Here is a 16525-nt window from a genome sequence, read left to right on the forward strand (position 1 = left end):
ACAGGAGAGATTGGGGGCCCCAGACGTGCCGGAGAGCCGGGTGAAGTGTTTCTTTCCGTGAGACAGAGGGGACACACCTCTATCAGTGTGAGGCCCCTGGGACCCCTGGGTGTAATCTGCTCCTGTGTGTGTGATTGTGCCTGCCATGCATGCAACCCCTCTGTTTCCCCCGATCTGGCCCTCTCTCTTTCTCCATCACCTCCCACAGACAAGGTTTATCTGCTTTAGCTCATGCTCACTAAGATCTCACATCTTTTTCTGTTTGCTGGAGGACCATGTTTTCTGCGTATGATACAGAATAGGACAGCATGGAAAAAACGCTTTCCTTTAAACCCCCCCCTCCCCTCCTTCCTCTGTGTCACAAATTCCTGCATTTGCTTAGAAAACAAAATGCTCTTGACGGTAATCACAGATACACTGCAAATTCCTGGATGCAAATTGAGGATTTTCCAGGATTACAACAAACATCTGTGATGCCAAGTCTCCTGACTGCAGGTTCCTATTCAAGACTTCGGATGTAGCTGTTACTTTCCTGTAAGTTCTCAATCTGCTGTAGCCTGACCAGCCTACTGTACAATGTGCTGGGGCTGCTGCAGCTGCGATCACAAAATGGTTGACTCCCCCTACTTTTGCTGCACAAAATGGCCTCCTTACTGCCAGCTGACTACAGTGCAGAGACGCTGTGCATGAATGTGTTTTATTATTTAACACTTTTCTCCCTCTGAATAAAACTGCAGAGGTAGTTTTAAGTAAACACTGGCCCAATGTGTATTAATTCTACCCTATAGCATTAAATAGAAAAGGTAAAAGACAACAACAGGATGTCAAATATTGTAAAACTGTTCTCTAACATGTTTAAGAATCAACTGCATTTTAATGGACTCTTTTTTTTTTCTTTTAAATAAAGGTTGAAATAAGGATGCAATGTCAAAATAGATGAGGATTATTTAACAGCAGCTCACCTGAATGTGCATCTTGATGACTGCTTTCCCAATGAGTGTTGCACCAAAAAAAGTCCAGAAAGGGACCAAAAAATGTCCACATGTTATTCCTGCCAGATCAAACAGGGGATTTGGAATCTAGTAGAAAATAATAAAGGTAATTAGACTTCATATAGTGCAAATAAACCCCAAGAAATACAAAACAGATAGACAAACAGAAAAAACAGACTAAATTGCCCCCCAAAATAAAGTCCATTTAATATTTTTTCATTGACAAGTCTGCTTTACATCTGTTAAAAAAACAACATAAGGCTACTGACTTCACCATGAGAACATCTGATAATTGCAAATGTCTATTTTATAACTATTTATTTCACAGGTTGAACGACTCTGCACTGCTATTCCTTTTAATCGTGCACAGCTGTCATGTAACATGAATGTGGATATAACAAAATTATTTACAAATATAAACCTCACAGTGTATAAAATGTAAAGAACACAGTTTTTTGTAAAAAGAAAACAAAAACAAAAAGTTGTGTGTGATTGCACTTACAGAGGCACAGGCTAAAATTCCTAAGAATCCAACCTTCTGGATGAGTTTCTGTACTGCTACTTTTGCCCGGGATGCAAAGTCCTGAAAAACAGAAAAAAAAAAAGTGACAAAATGTTCTTTGAGACTTGTTGATGTTTATTGATCATATACTGTTTGTATACTGAATGCCTAGCACAGACAGCATTTTATTTACAGGACAGATTTCAAACTTGATTCAAATATTTTTTTTTTCAAACAGCAAATTGCAAAATAATAATTACTCTTCTAGTTTTTGTTGTGGAGCCTCTATTGTATCATTATCAGACTGTCTTTATAATACCAGACCATTTTTGACAGTTTTGAATAGTTTAAAACGATTATTAATGATTTCACATTTCATATGACAAATTAATTACTATTAATTTCTGGTAAATTTTAGATTGACAAGTTAACCAGGTTGAAGTGAAATAATTAAATGAGCTGCTGAATCATTTATCAAGGGCAAGCTAGAGAAAATACCTTTTCGTTGTATTTTTAAGCATTTATATGGAAGAGGAAATATCACACACGTGTGAAATAAGTGTGTGTAATCAGCTAAATGTTGCACTTTGAAGTTATTTTAATGAATGCTTTAAAACCCATTGAAATGTCACAATAAAACAAATGAAGATTTTAGGATAGCAACTTAATTTAGAAAAACAACTTATCGTGAGAGATCAGCTTTTAGGATCGCTGTCATTCTTAAGTGTTAGGCATCGTATCTTATTTGTAATTTACTGTTTGTATACTGACATTAAAACTTTCCATTTTGTATCTAAAAACTAATTTTTGTCCACATGAAACGAAAAATCTGTGAAGGACCTGTTTTTATTTAATATATACTTGTTTCTAAAGGAGTACAAAGGAGCAGCAGCTGCGACAGGAGAATTTCCTACCTCCTGTAAATGTTTCCTCAAAAAAAAAGGGTTTAATCGATTATCAAACAAGATAACAACTGACAAACAAAATAATTAGACCTCAAAAATTAGATGTACACCAGTGCAAACTGTTTAGAACTTGACAGTACATATATTGTAATGTGTCGTGCATCAGAGTGATTTTCTCTTACTTGATCACAGAATTTGTGTTTCTAAACCCTCCCAAGTTTAAGTACTTCATCATAAATGTCAAAAACCTCTAAAAATCAACACTTGAGCAAGCATTTTCCAAAAATATTTGCATGGCTGTAATTCAAATTTATCCACATTTATCAGAAAAAATAATATAAGTCTAAGTGATGAGGAACTCTCATCACTTAGACTTGTGAAAAGTTGCCAGTATGTGTGTGTTTTCTGTACAAAAACATCATCAACTTCTCTAAAAATAAACAATGTCTTAGAGTATACAAATATTTCCTTCAGTGCTTGATTAAAAAATGTAGATTTCAAGTTTAAATAATTTCTTGTGCTAAATTCATGACCATTCTACCAACAGAAATATCTTGAAGTTCACACTAAAATGCACTGATTCACCTGTCACATATTCTAAAACAATTACAAGTCTCATCTGTAAACATGAGTCTTCATTCTTGCATAGTATTAAACTACTTTTAGCATGTTTGTATCGTACCTCTAGTGCCAGTTATTAATTTCTTTGTCACTGGGAATGCGAGAACAAGACAACAAACCTTGGTCATTCCAGTGACTCACAAATTCTTTGTGTTTCTGCTAGTCTTGCCCTATCCTTCTTGACAGCTTCACAAAAGCCTCCTTTCATAGCAGTGACAGAGATTTTTCCTCAATATACCTTTTCGGGGCTGAGAAGCTTTAATCTGTTTGGATTTTATTCTAAATACTTCTGAGAACATTGTATGAACTCAAAGGAAACCCCTGATGCAGGACCTCTCGCATTTTGGATGATCCATTCAATATGTAGGTAAATTCTAAAATCCTTACATGCATACCATGCTAGATTTGCCATTGTTATAGTTAAATTATTCTATCAAAGAAATTGAAATTCTGTGTCTCTTACACTAATAACAATTAAAAAATACTAGGCATATTACTTTTGCCAAAATGTTCAGTGCAAGTTTTTTTAAAATCAGTAGGTCTGAATAGATTAATAATTTGATCTCTTTGTACTAGAAAATGAAATATTGTACAACCACCTTAATTCTTTATTAATACTTCTACAATTGTCTGAGCTTCTCTTGAAGTTGTTGCACTTTTATGATGAAAAACAATAAGAATATTATTTGCTTGCAAAGATGCTTGACTTATTTGGGTAACACTGCACCTTTTTAAATTAATGAGAAATTCTCGATATTTTCAAGTAATTATTTAAGTGATACTGATCATGACATTTGCGTTACACAACTTTTTCAGAGAATTTCTGTCTGATGGGGATGTAAATAATTATTTTGCAGAATAAAGCCTCAAGGGCATGCCTAATATATCTTGACATGAAACTGTACCAAAAAATTACACATCTCAGTGCTTTTAACTTGAATCTGAGTCTGTTGCCGTGACAAATGCATCTGTTATAATGTGAAATAGCTACATAAAATTAAACAGATCTGTCCCTTCAATTAAACTTCAACTCATTTCACATTTGTAATGAAAATATTTGAATGTAAAAATCCAGGCCTATAATTTCATTATAAACAGCAAATACATCTTAATGATAAGGACGTGAAGACTTTGATCCAAAGTGTCAGACACACTTTTTTCAAACTGAATGTTGATACAAAGACATAATATTATGTTTGTTTCTAAATTGACACTTCTCTTAAGACAATTATAAAATTTTGCATTTTTTCTAAATCAAACCATTTTCACAATATTTTCTAATGATTTTAATGTCACAAAATGTTTCCAAAATGCATCTACTGCATTTTAGATTTAAATAATAAAATAATTACTGTTCAGTATTTCATTATTTAAAGTTAAAAATATCCTTGAACAGTATTTGCTGTGTGTGAAGCAGAGTTTCCCACTGAAACCATGTTTTCTTCTCACATAACAATACAATATCAACTGAAAAAAAAAACTGGAGAAACAATTAATTTGTGTCATATGAATGGACAAGAAAATTAGGTTTTATTCAAAAAAGGCCTCATTTTGAAAGACATATTTGTTAAAATGAGGTGTGGAGTGGGTGGGCTTGTAATACATGATCATACCTAATATGGTCAACAAAAACCAGTACAGTCCTGATGACATTCTTTACGGGGTGCAACCCAGCGGACAGGAAATTTAAGAGACATGGGAGGTCGCCTAATAAGGTGGTGGGGGGAGCAAAGGGATACACAATCCGATTGGTTCACGATTTGAATTTCTGCCTCTACTGATGTCCAATCATGAAGGTTTCTCTTTGGACAACCCTGTAGTTTTAATTCTAGCCTGTCCCTATGTGTGTGCGTGTGCGTGTGTGTGTGTGTGCGTGTGTGTGTGTGTGTGTGTGTGTGTGTGAGCTGCTCAGCTGGTGGGAGACAGCGAGGGAAGGAATGTGTATGATTGGTTTACAGCTGAACCACTGAGGACTGTGTCTGGACCAGGGACACCTGACAACTGCGGCTTTTGCAGCATGGACAGAATCCTGTAGAACCAATCAGTGTCATACACAACGCCTGCGAATCTCATTCTCTCTGACGTCATGACACATGCATTGTTTACATGAGGTTCCGTAGTTGAGCTTTTAGTGAGTGAGAGAGCATGAATATATCCCCACAGTGTGAACAAAGGGTCCTTGGGGAAAAGAGGGGAGGGTGTGTATATGTGTGTGTATGTGTGTGTGTGAACTTGTGACACTGTGATTTACAATAGTTGAACTACGTACTTGGATTCTCTCTCTGTTCTGCATTTCTGGACCAGAGAAGCATCTATCTTGGATGGCTGGGGTTTAGACATCCAGACTCTGTTGTTGGCAGCTTATGGAAAATCACCATCTTTGCCAGGCAGTTTGCCAAGGACTGCCTGCCGTCCCCCCACACACCACCCTCGTCCTCAATCTCCGTCACCGCCGGCCTGTAGGGCTGGGCTTAGCAGCAATTACATTTGGTGAGATCTTGTCAAGGGTACAGCGTCATAAAATGTTGGAGGTTTGGTTCCAGGTCTGGCTGCTCAGCACAGATGGTTTACTCAGCACTATTCACAGTCACCCCACATAGAGTCAACCTTTATGAGAAACAATATTCACATCTGATGTGCTTTAGGTTTAGATTTCCTCCCCGTTTACATCAGACAATGAGAATATTCTTCATTGTAATAAGCAAATCATAAGTGTCAGTCAGAATCTTCCTTTTACCAGTTTTGTTTTACGGCATGCTACTACCATGTGTTTCATGAACATGTTACTTATGGGTCCAAATTTACTTTTTGGAAAGTACTGACTTTGCATTTGTGACTGCTAAGTAAAGTATCTATGCTGAGCACAACAAACACAAGAAAGGTGTTTGGATTTGACCACAGTAAATATACAGTAAATTAATTAATGTAATACATAAGTGTGTCACCTGTATGACAAATTGAAAATGAGATTTAATAAAAAGACATACTAATTCAAGGTTAGGAGTATATTTATTAAAATTTCTGAGGATGGAATATATTTAGCCCTATATTTAATATGACAGTTTGCTTATCTGGGGTTACAGCTGTCAAGTTGTTTTTGTTTTGTTTTGTTTTTTTACCTTGATGCAGCAACCCCAAAGCAATTATAGTTTCTTCAGTTAAAAGTAAACAGGATCAGTTATAATTTGTATAAATCATGATAGTGAAGTTTTTTCTTTTCTTTTTCCTTCCTTTGCTGTTCTTAAACATCTAAAATGCTCAATACAGCACAATGTGATATCTGTTTATTTTGGACTCAAAGTTGACGAAGCAAACACACTCTTCAGTAGGATTTGGTAGTTTTGATGAGGTATAGAGTTCAAACATAGACGAAAAGCAGGCAGCGTCAAGGCACTTCACTCCATGTGGAAAATTGAAGTGTCAGACAAGGAAAAATCTATGCATAGCCTATACACAAGTCAACACCCACGCACATTTTTTCTCTCCCTCTCTCTGTGTTTTCCTTTTTTCTCAATGAAAGTCTTTCACACAGAAGACACACATCTCCTGAGCAGTCGTGAGCCCCCTGACACGAAGACGGCTAAAGTTCATCTCATTAACTCCTGACAAGCCCGCGCCTGCTCTGTCTGGTACAGGAAGTGGAGTGATTAAGGATCCTGATGCAATCAAAGCTATAGTCCCCTTTCAAGAATAAAGAAGCGGCACACATTCAAATCTGTCCAGAGTGCACACATGCACATGTGCGCACACAAATGCACCCCTGAGTCCACGTTGACAAATTCTTTAACAAGCTGTGGTTAAAGGGAAGCTGGTTTTACTCTGACTCACCCCCCTCCTTTCAAACAGTTTACTGGAAATAAAGAGGGAGGAGGAGGGAGGGGGCACTTTCAGAGAAGTCACGTGACGGGGCTGGGCAAACCACAGCACAGAGAGGCTTTGAGTGCAGTAGGCCAGGGGGGAAGGCAGGCATACGCCCAGCGCAGATGGCCCTGATTTGAGTTACAAGAGATACGATCCTGGGAGTTGGCAATCAAGAATTCACAGCCTGTTAACCCCTTCCGTGCCAGATGAAAAAAAAAACACACAGCAGGAAATAACTTCATAATCAAGTTACAAGCAATCATGGACACAATTCATGTAGGATCTTCTGAGACGATCTCTGTCAATATTGAGGATTCCTCTCCAGCATGCAGAGTGCTCTCATACTGAGCAAAAGATTTAAGAGGGGAAAAAAAGCTGATGTTCATGACATCAGCGTCTGGAGCCGTTAGAAAAAGGCATGACTTCATTATTCTTGAATAGCTCTGTTGAATGAATGAGAAAAAAACCCAGAGTGCTTTGCTGCCATGCATCACGTGCACTTGTGGCAGGAAGTTGGCACGTGCAGGCTGGGAGAAATACCACTGGGTTTAAGTCAAACTGCTGGCACCTACGAATCTCTGTGACTTTAGCGCAGGGGACGAAGTCAGCATCTTAATCCAGTTCTGTTGCCACAGGGTGTGTGAGTGTGTGTGTGTGTGTGTGTGTGTGTGTGTGTGTGGTAAGGGGAAGAGCCTGAGTACGTATGTGGAGTGGTGTAAGGTTCACGGGGGGTCACATCCTTGACGACAAAACTTAACCACTTCAGTCTAATACGCAACAATCCAACACAATACCACAGTTTCTCAATTCCAATCCCAGTGGAGTCTCTTATCACTTCGTCCTACTACTATAGATTTTCATCTTTCAGTTCAAAAACTCACAGCGGATGAATACCTCCGTCCACCTAAAAAGAGCAAAAGGTAGACAAGAGAAATCAGAGATGTGTTGCAGGATCTCCTTGAGCGTAAGAGGGAATCCCAAGAACATCCAAGTAATAGTAAAAGCCCTGGCGAGAGAAAAAATGTTTCCGTATGTAGCAGGTCCCTGCTGGTGCAAGCAACCTGCCTCCAGATGCTGTCCAATCACACAAGCACACACTATATACATATACACACACAGCCGCTACATATCATGAGACAACAAGAGAGAGACAGAGAGAGAGAAATGCAGTCTGGGACAGTGTTCGTGGGAAAGAATAAGCATAGGAACAGAAAAAGCAATGTGAGAGAGACGGAGAGAGAGAGAGAGAGAGAGAGAGAGAGAAAGAGGGAGAGAGCAAGAGTAAGGCTGTGTACTAAGACAGTATCATGCAGCGTCACTGCTAATCTGCCCTTCCACGGATGCGAACCAAGCAGGCGATGCTCCTCCTGCATCACACTGTTGGTTTGTTTGGGAAAGACATGCAGGAACTCCTCAATGCTGAGATGGTCACTTAGACAAAATCTTGTCTTTCCGACGCCTCCCATTTGCATTGCTCTTCCACTGTCTCTGCTGTTTTTTGGTAGGAATTGCCACTTTATCAGTAAGCGATGTCAAAGCTGCGCTCACACATATGTGGTCTCAACTCTGGAGTTGATGTTGGTGCCAACCTACCCGGCTGACCACAGCGTTAGTTGCAGTGGACTTCAAATCAGGTGCGACACCCCTGCATCTTGAAAACAAGCAGCCATACAATCCTGCCACATAAGTTTGTGACTTGTGACTTCCTTTAATTTGCTTGACATTTAGTGTTTCAAAAAAATTACCTCAGTTTATGTGCTTGGCGCCAGATAAACGACTCATAATGAAACAAGTGGTTGATGTAATAGTTGCTCAACAGTGCTAAATTTACACATACGTATAGTAAATCTAGAGGAGCAAATACATCCATTTTGAGTCCTCAGAGCTTCTGGGTGTTCTAGGGCTTTAATTATTTACTCAGAAGCAATTTTAGATACTTTGAAAAGCCTTATTACGAGATGGCCAGTTCCATTTGAACAGCTGCAAAACAAGCAGGCATAGGATAAAAGTCTATGTGTTTGCGACCGCCTATTGATAGTGGGGCAAATTAAGTGTTGTGAATATGTGACTAACTAAAGGCACGATACCTGCCTTGACATTATTTGAGCTGTAGCAGAAATACATGTGATTAAAAGTTGTATTCCAAATAAAGTAGCACAAGATTTCCTGACACTGGAAATCAGTACTGTTATCTATGGTCAAGGTGTTTTTACATCAGATATAATTTTCATACATTCTTGGACCGTACCAAGAACCAACAAGTAACTTTATTAACTAATATCATTACTGATGTAGATGGAGTCATTTGCCCCAGTTTAGCATAACAACTTACTCCTAGAATAGTACAAATGTTAACACTTGAAATAAATGAAATTCTGTTATTCTACTGGCTCAAAACAGAAGGGTCTACATAATAGTACTTAGTAGATATTTAAATAATTTTTTGTCATTTTTCATCATGCTCTTTCATGAAAAGGGTTCTTAGGCCTAAATGTACTAATGGAAAGATAACAATTTAAGTAGGTTAACTTAAGTTATAAAATAGTTTACACCTTACAAAAAGCAATTAGGGTAGCATTTTAAAATAAACATAAAAAATAGAATTTCAGGAAACTGAACAAGACCACATTGAAGTTAGTCATTTTATGGGTCTTGTAAAATTATGGCTCGCATTTTCTACACATAAACAAACATGGGTTTCTTATATTTCAGATTTTGTATGCTAGGACCAGCAGCATGCATTTTGAGTTTAAATTAATTTATTTCCTTTGGAATTACTAGAATATTAAGCATTCACATCTAAACTATGTGTATATACTGTTGCTAAACATGTATGCATGCTGAAAAGTGAAATACATACTGTAAACAATACCAAAGGCTCCCTCCAAATGCTTAGTAATCCTTTGATATCTGGAATAACCTCATAAAAACACTGGCTTTATTATAAACAGTTTGGTACAAAAAGCTAGAATTTATATGCCACTGCAAAAGCAAGTGAGTCTGTTGTAAAATTAAAAACCATTGTGGATGCAGTTGATGTACTGCACTTGATCTGTCTGACAGACCAACATTGGAGGAGAGAGAAACATTTCTCAGAATGAGGACTGGACAGACAGGTCTGATGAAAAGCCTTTACCAAACCACACGCATGTTTCCCTTCATTCCTCCTTCTCCATTCAGAATCACAAGAGAGGGGAAAAATAAATATTTACAATGAGCTGTTAGGCATTGTTGAAACTTTTGCAGGGATGTTTGATATGAGAACATATTTACAGGGGATTTCTAAATGAAGGGTCGGAAATGGCAGGAACATTTTACTCAGTGCATCATCGCTGTTCTCTTAGTCACAACGTTGTGAAAGCACTTGATTCCTGCTGTATCGTTGAAACAATAAGGTGGACCTTGATCAGGGGTCAACACACACACACACGCATGTACACACAGGTGAGAAGGAGACTGTACTGTTAAATTCAGAAGAATACAAAAAGATCTTGAAACAAAAATGATAGTAACAGTAAAGACAAAGCTTACAAGTGCAAAAGAGAAACGATGACAAGCAAACGAACCAGTTAGAAGTAAAAGTTATACCTTTACAAGAAGGGCATTGTGGGAAGTAAGGGAAAAGGGAGAAGGGTTTAGATAGCACAGAGTGGTTAAGGTGACTGGTTGAAAATGATGCAGGAAGCAGTGGTCACCTGTGCAGACTCCGTCTGGTCCAGCATTTCCTCAAATTTTTGATAATCCTCATCATCAGGCTCAGCACCGGACAGCCGTGCTGCTCGTGCCATGAAGTAAGGAGGAAGCTCTCCTATAGCTGTACCTGCACCCTGTTCACACACACACACAAATATACACATATACAGACATTTTGAATTACTGCTCTTCAGCTGTTCATGTTCATAGCACATACATGATGTGATATATGTTGTTTTGGCAACAGTGACTGCTGCCCTGTCATGCCAGTAAGTCTGGATTCAACATAACAAGAGGGATGACACTGTCTATAAAAGTTATCATCTGTTGTGTGTACATTTATGTCTGTACATACATGTGGAGTGCAGGGTAATTATTTTTTTTTTATCAATTTTGATAAATTGCTTTTAAATGCAGTGGTTACTTACACTGCTTTAAATTGTATTTTAATTATTTAAAGACCTTGTATAGCTTGCTTGTAAAAATGCTATATGAAGTTCTACATATCAAAGTGTAATAGTGACAAGTACATTACTATGGTGCCTGGGGGGGTTAATGAAGCAAAATATCAATATCCACTATCCAAAGGAGCTTGTGCTGCTTGACGTCTGAGATTGTGCGATCAGAGCGCTTAATGGGAATAAAACGGAAAGGATTTACGACAATGAAAATCCCACAGATTATTAAACAATCATGGGCACATTAAACGTAGGCCCAGGGTAGGTGAAACACCATATACTGCCTCTAAACAGTACATCAATAAATTGCATTGCTAACTGCTCTGTTCCAATCTACTCTGGATGTGAAGTTCTGATTTTTATGAAAATTTAAGATGTGCTAACAAGTCCAGAGAGGTCCAAGGAACCAAGATATCGATATCCAAGAGCCAAAAGGAGCTTGTAGCTTTAAAGTGCTGCAGCCTGTGTGATTGAGGGGGGCTTAACAAGAAGAAAAAAGCGGAAGTGATTTGAGGAAAATAAATCCTCAGCACTTCAGTCGGTTCACCAAGTTCATCCACCAAAACATGAGAACGGGGTAGGAATCGGGGTGAGGGTTACAGACACAATGAAAACAGTCGCCAAGAAATGCGGTGTTTTTGGAGTTGCTCACAGCTCATTACTTTAATGTTTCCAGGCACAAGTGGAGAGTATGGGTGATGGGAGGTTGAGAAGATATGCTTAGTGTAAATTACAATTACAGAGAGAAAATGTATGATCCTCAACCCTCAATGCATCCCTGACACCCTGCAATGCAGAAATAGCAATAAAGAATTTATTTTTTTCACTAACAAGCTAGAATTTACCAGAAAAGTTCCCTAACTCTTCTTGGCATTGTAGTAGCTGCCTTTGTGTCCTGTATCATGTGCCCGATACAACCACCACAGCAGGGCTGGTCGATAGCTAGACTCTTCTCCTCTGTGGTTCCCCAGTGGTGGAACGAGTTACCAAATGGTGTTCGATCTGCAGAACCCCTTTCAATCTTTAAGAGAAGACTAAAAACCTAGCTCTTCACTAAACACCTTTGCACCTGACAGAAAGCAAAAAAAACATGTCCTCTTACATCACGGTCCTATTATCACACTTGAACTTGTATTACGCCATTTATCCAGGTTGTTTTCTCCTGACTAGATCCTTGCATGTGTTGTATCTGCTCTCAGATATACATTGTTGTGGATAAAAGTACCTCCTAAATGAAGCTGTAGAATTGTAGAATTGCAACATTCAGTTGTTGTAAGTGGAACACACACACAAATCACAGCTTCAGTTTATCTCCCTAACTAATCACAGGCACATTACTTGCATGTTGCTGGCTGAGCCAGAGGATGATTAGTGGGTAGTTAGCAGCCATGGCAGCGACAACAAGCCCAAACAATCATTCTCTGGAGGCGGTGCTAGCCCCAAACCTGGCAGACTTCATCTTTAATCTGGACACCCCGTTCTCTTGTTAACACTGCAGTCTTTGATGAAATCTGCCAGCTTTTTCTCATAATGGAGACGTGTGTTAATCTCCCTGGCAGCTGTTCCATTCAATAGCTCTGCTTCTGTTTGTGAGCATGCGACTGTGTGTGTTTGTGCAGGGGGCAATGAAATACGTCCACCTGCACAGTAGCCGTGCTTGAAGTGGAGCACTTAAAGCACCTGCAGTAGTGGACAGAGAGGCTTCAAGAGGGAACAGAAACTGACAAAGAGGGAGTAAGCCACTAAAGGAGGAGAGAAGATGGTTGTGAGGAGGGAAATATCTCATGTCTCATCATCAGTCTATCCAGAAGGTGGGGAGGCTGGCAGGAGGAGGGTAAATGTTGGCGTGGGTACTTTGAAACCGTGGGTGCAACAGGTGTCGCCAACTGTAGAGCTGACAAGCCTCAGATGAGGCCATGCCAAGCTGAGGGTACAGGGGCAGTGGTGATTGGGTGGCTGTAAATCCAAGGGGATTGGGTGGCCCACACACACCCACAAAAACACACTCAGATATCATTGTCAAGATATCACCTCTCACAGCATGATGCCGATGCTGGGGTGCAGCTTGGCTCAGAAGAAATTTGACTCCATTTTGAAGGAGGAAAAACTAGAATCCTGCACCAATAAATCAAATACGCAGGCCGTTTTGTATACGGGATTGGTGTGCCTGCACATGTACATGCAATAGGATGCAAATACAGTATATTAAGACAGTGTGTCTCATACAACAACATGAGTAAGGGTGAAAGGTGAGGATCACAGTATATTTTATTATGGTACATTTTTTGATATTCAGAAAAAATTAATATTTATTTCAGTAAAAAAAAAAAAAATAATGATAGGATTGGAGGCTAGTGAATAAATATAATAAATAATTAGCCCTCACAATATATTGTGGTAGTGATAACATATTTGTGTATAGTACAAATGTGTATTCGTGTAAGGGAATTGCTATCCAATAAATCAGAACCTAAAAGTTTGCATCAGATGTTTTGGTGTGTATGTTTCCAATTTTGCATTTGCAAATAAGCATGTGTACGTGTGTGTGTGCACATACACTCAACATAATACTAGAATAAGGAAGCCTGAAGGTCAATTACAGTAGGAAGGAGGTTGTGGAAAGCCAACATGGTTCCTGTAAAGTTCCCAGTAGTGAAGAAGTAGCTGAGAATGTGTATTTCCCCTTTGCCTTAGCATCTTCCACATTATGAAGAACAGGGAAATAGATAACAAAGAATGATAAAACTCATACAACATGTCAGTGATCAAGTTCTCTTTTCTCTATTGTTGGTAGTTCTGCCTCTAGGCATTTTAAAAAGGTTAACTGATAATTTGTGGACGTGGACATGAAAAGATACTGTTGTTACAAGATAGCTGATAATGAGTGTGACTTCTAGATTACCAGGGCATAGATTTTTTCTTGTGTTTTCATGTACTCTGCATGCGTGTATGTGTGAGACGGTAGCACAGGGCATTTTCAGTGGTTTTATGGTAATTCTAATGCATGTGTGAGTCACTGATAAACCACCACAGCCCCAGCTTAAGCGTAAGTAGGCATCCAAGTACAGGCTGCTCTTTGTCTAAGTCCAAGCTTTAAAAAGCAACCCTGACACTGCAAATTTAAACAAGCTATTTTTATATTTTTTTACAATTATGTGGTAAAAATGCTTTTGTTTCAGCACTAAAAAGAAGCATAGAATGAAAATATCTGATCTTTCTTGTCAGTCATGGGGCTGGTTTGAGGTGTGAAACCACTGACGCTGCTTGGGGGAAATTCACAGCAAGGAGATGGGGTTTTCCAAGTAAATGAATTATCGCTGAATACATTTACACATTTAATGCACAATTGCGTCATTTCTAGCTTGAGTATTTATTGGTGGAGGTACGACAAAAAAAAAAAAAATCAAGGAAACACTGGTCACATGAGAGTGATACTGATATCAGGTTGCAGGTATTATACAGTCTTTTATATGGTCAGAGAAATATGTAAAACATTTAAATAATTACTTTTATTGGGATGTTAACAATGACCAAATAAACAAGAATGGGCAAGTTTTCACATTTTTCATTGCTGCACAACAGCATAAATTGCATGTTGGCTGAGAAAATCATAATCTGATATATGTACTAAATTTGGAGTCCCAAGCATGGACAGTTTGACCCTGCCCTTGGTCTCTGAAAGCCTTCAATTTACATAATTTTCATGTTTCTACTACCCTCTGTCTAATGACACCTTTTAAAATTTACTGGATAAATTCAAAAAGTTTATGCTGGTCAAGCTGAAAACAAGACTGTTTTTCTTAGTTCCTGAGAAACTGGACTTTAGGAGATATGAGGTTTTCAACTGACAGCAACAATATTATAAAGTAAACACTACTCAAAGCTGTGGCAAATGTACAAGGTCACTGTAGACAGTGACCAAATATGAGCCATGAGAACTATATTATAAAAGCTTAATTCTGTGCAGATTCAGCAGTCTGCACAGGATTTTGCACATTCTTTAGCTGTAGGTCCACAGCCAGCATGGAACAGGTACTCACCCACATACAAGCTTCCAGCCGGACTTTTGAGATGATGGTCCACAGAGAGATGCTTCCCTGGAGGGCTGCTGATCCCACCACACTGTCCGTGCCCACGGTCTGCATGCCCTCCACGCCCACCTGCTCAGCATCAGAGCCTGATGTTGGTGCTTCATGCTGGGGACAGACTATTTGGTCTGGATAAGGAGGCTCGGGGAAATCCACAGAGCCACATTCATATGCCGCCAGGGTCACTGACGCTATGTGTGGTCCCTGGAAAACAGAGAAAGACAGACAGACAGAGAAAAAGACAGAAAGACAAGAGAAAACAGAAAGGAATGTGGGTGTAAGTCTACCTGTTGGAAGTATTTTGAGTCAGAGGAAGACCCCATCATTATTAGCATGGGAAGAAAGTGACAGGAGTGAGTCAAACACTGATTGATAACATTAAGACAGTTATATGTGGGCCAGTATCGAGACTGTGTCTCCAGAACTTCACACAAAGGAACTTTCCCTCTGCTTTTCACCAAAAACTAGCATAAAGAAAAAATGATTCTTTTGCGTTCCTTGCTGTATGAGTTAATTAGGCCATTAGGAACAGCTGAAAAACATGTAAACGTGAAGCATGACCTTTCAAAACCTAAAGGATGATTTAAAATGACAACAGATGAACAATGGAGGGTCCAAATGAAACTGATCAGAGATGGAAACCAAAGCTGGGACAGAGAAAACATTTGGCACACACACACACACACACACACACACACACACACACACACACACACACACACACACACACACACACACACACACACACACACACACACACACACACACACACACACACACACACACACACAAACACACACACACACACACACACACACACACACTCACTCTATCTCTGTTTCTCTCTCGTATAGTCATTCACTCTTCTCATGCTAAAAACTGATAAGTTAACAATATGCTGCATTTTATTACTACAGAGGTTTAAAACCCAGACTCCCCCTATTGTTGTATTGAAGCATGCTGATGAACACACACACACAAACGCATACAATCAAGCGTAGCCAAATTCAGCGACATTAAAACGACTGCCAAGTGAAATAAACCACACTGATTATCTTATTTTTGTTTTACTGAGTAGCCTTGGATCCTGGCATTCATGGGGGTGTTACTTTGACACGCACCATCCACCTAAACACTGTTGCAGCCAATGCAACCACCACATGGCCACAGCACTTCAGCCAGCTGCGATCTCCAGCAGTACAATGCAGCTCGCAGTACTGCAAAAACTGTTCAGGGACGGCTCGAGGAACATGAATAAAAGCCAAAGTCATTGACCCTAACCTCAAAATTTCCAGATCTCAATCTAATAGAGCATCTATGAAATGCACCAAAAAACTGGTATTAATGGAGGACGAAACCCACAGCTCTCAAAGAAAATACTGTTAACATCAGTATTGTTGTGTCA

At 39.1% G+C, this 16525-nt stretch overlaps 1 protein-coding gene across 7 annotated transcripts in view; it reads right to left on the reverse strand.

Annotated features, from left to right (window-relative positions):
• Positions 1-16525, reverse strand: part of LOC111566699 (vacuole membrane protein 1-like) — a 64961-nt gene that overhangs the window by 23696 nt on the left and 24740 nt on the right. For 6 of the 7 annotated variants that reach the window (XM_023267441.3, XM_023267442.3, XM_035946886.2 and 3 more), the window contains 4 exons: positions 15073-15324; positions 10577-10708; positions 1495-1575; positions 963-1079 (listed from right to left, as the gene is read on the reverse strand). In XM_023267441.3, the coding sequence (XP_023123209.1) occupies positions 963-1079; positions 1495-1575; positions 10577-10708; positions 15073-15324 (582 nt within the window). The remainder of the gene's footprint in view (positions 1-962; positions 1080-1494; positions 1576-10576; positions 10709-15072; positions 15325-16525) is intronic. The other variant, XM_055017458.1, reaches the window with a different exon arrangement.

Source organism: Amphiprion ocellaris, chromosome 14, assembly GCF_022539595.1.
Source record: "Amphiprion ocellaris isolate individual 3 ecotype Okinawa chromosome 14, ASM2253959v1, whole genome shotgun sequence".
NCBI lineage: Eukaryota > Metazoa > Chordata > Actinopteri > Pomacentridae > Amphiprion > Amphiprion ocellaris.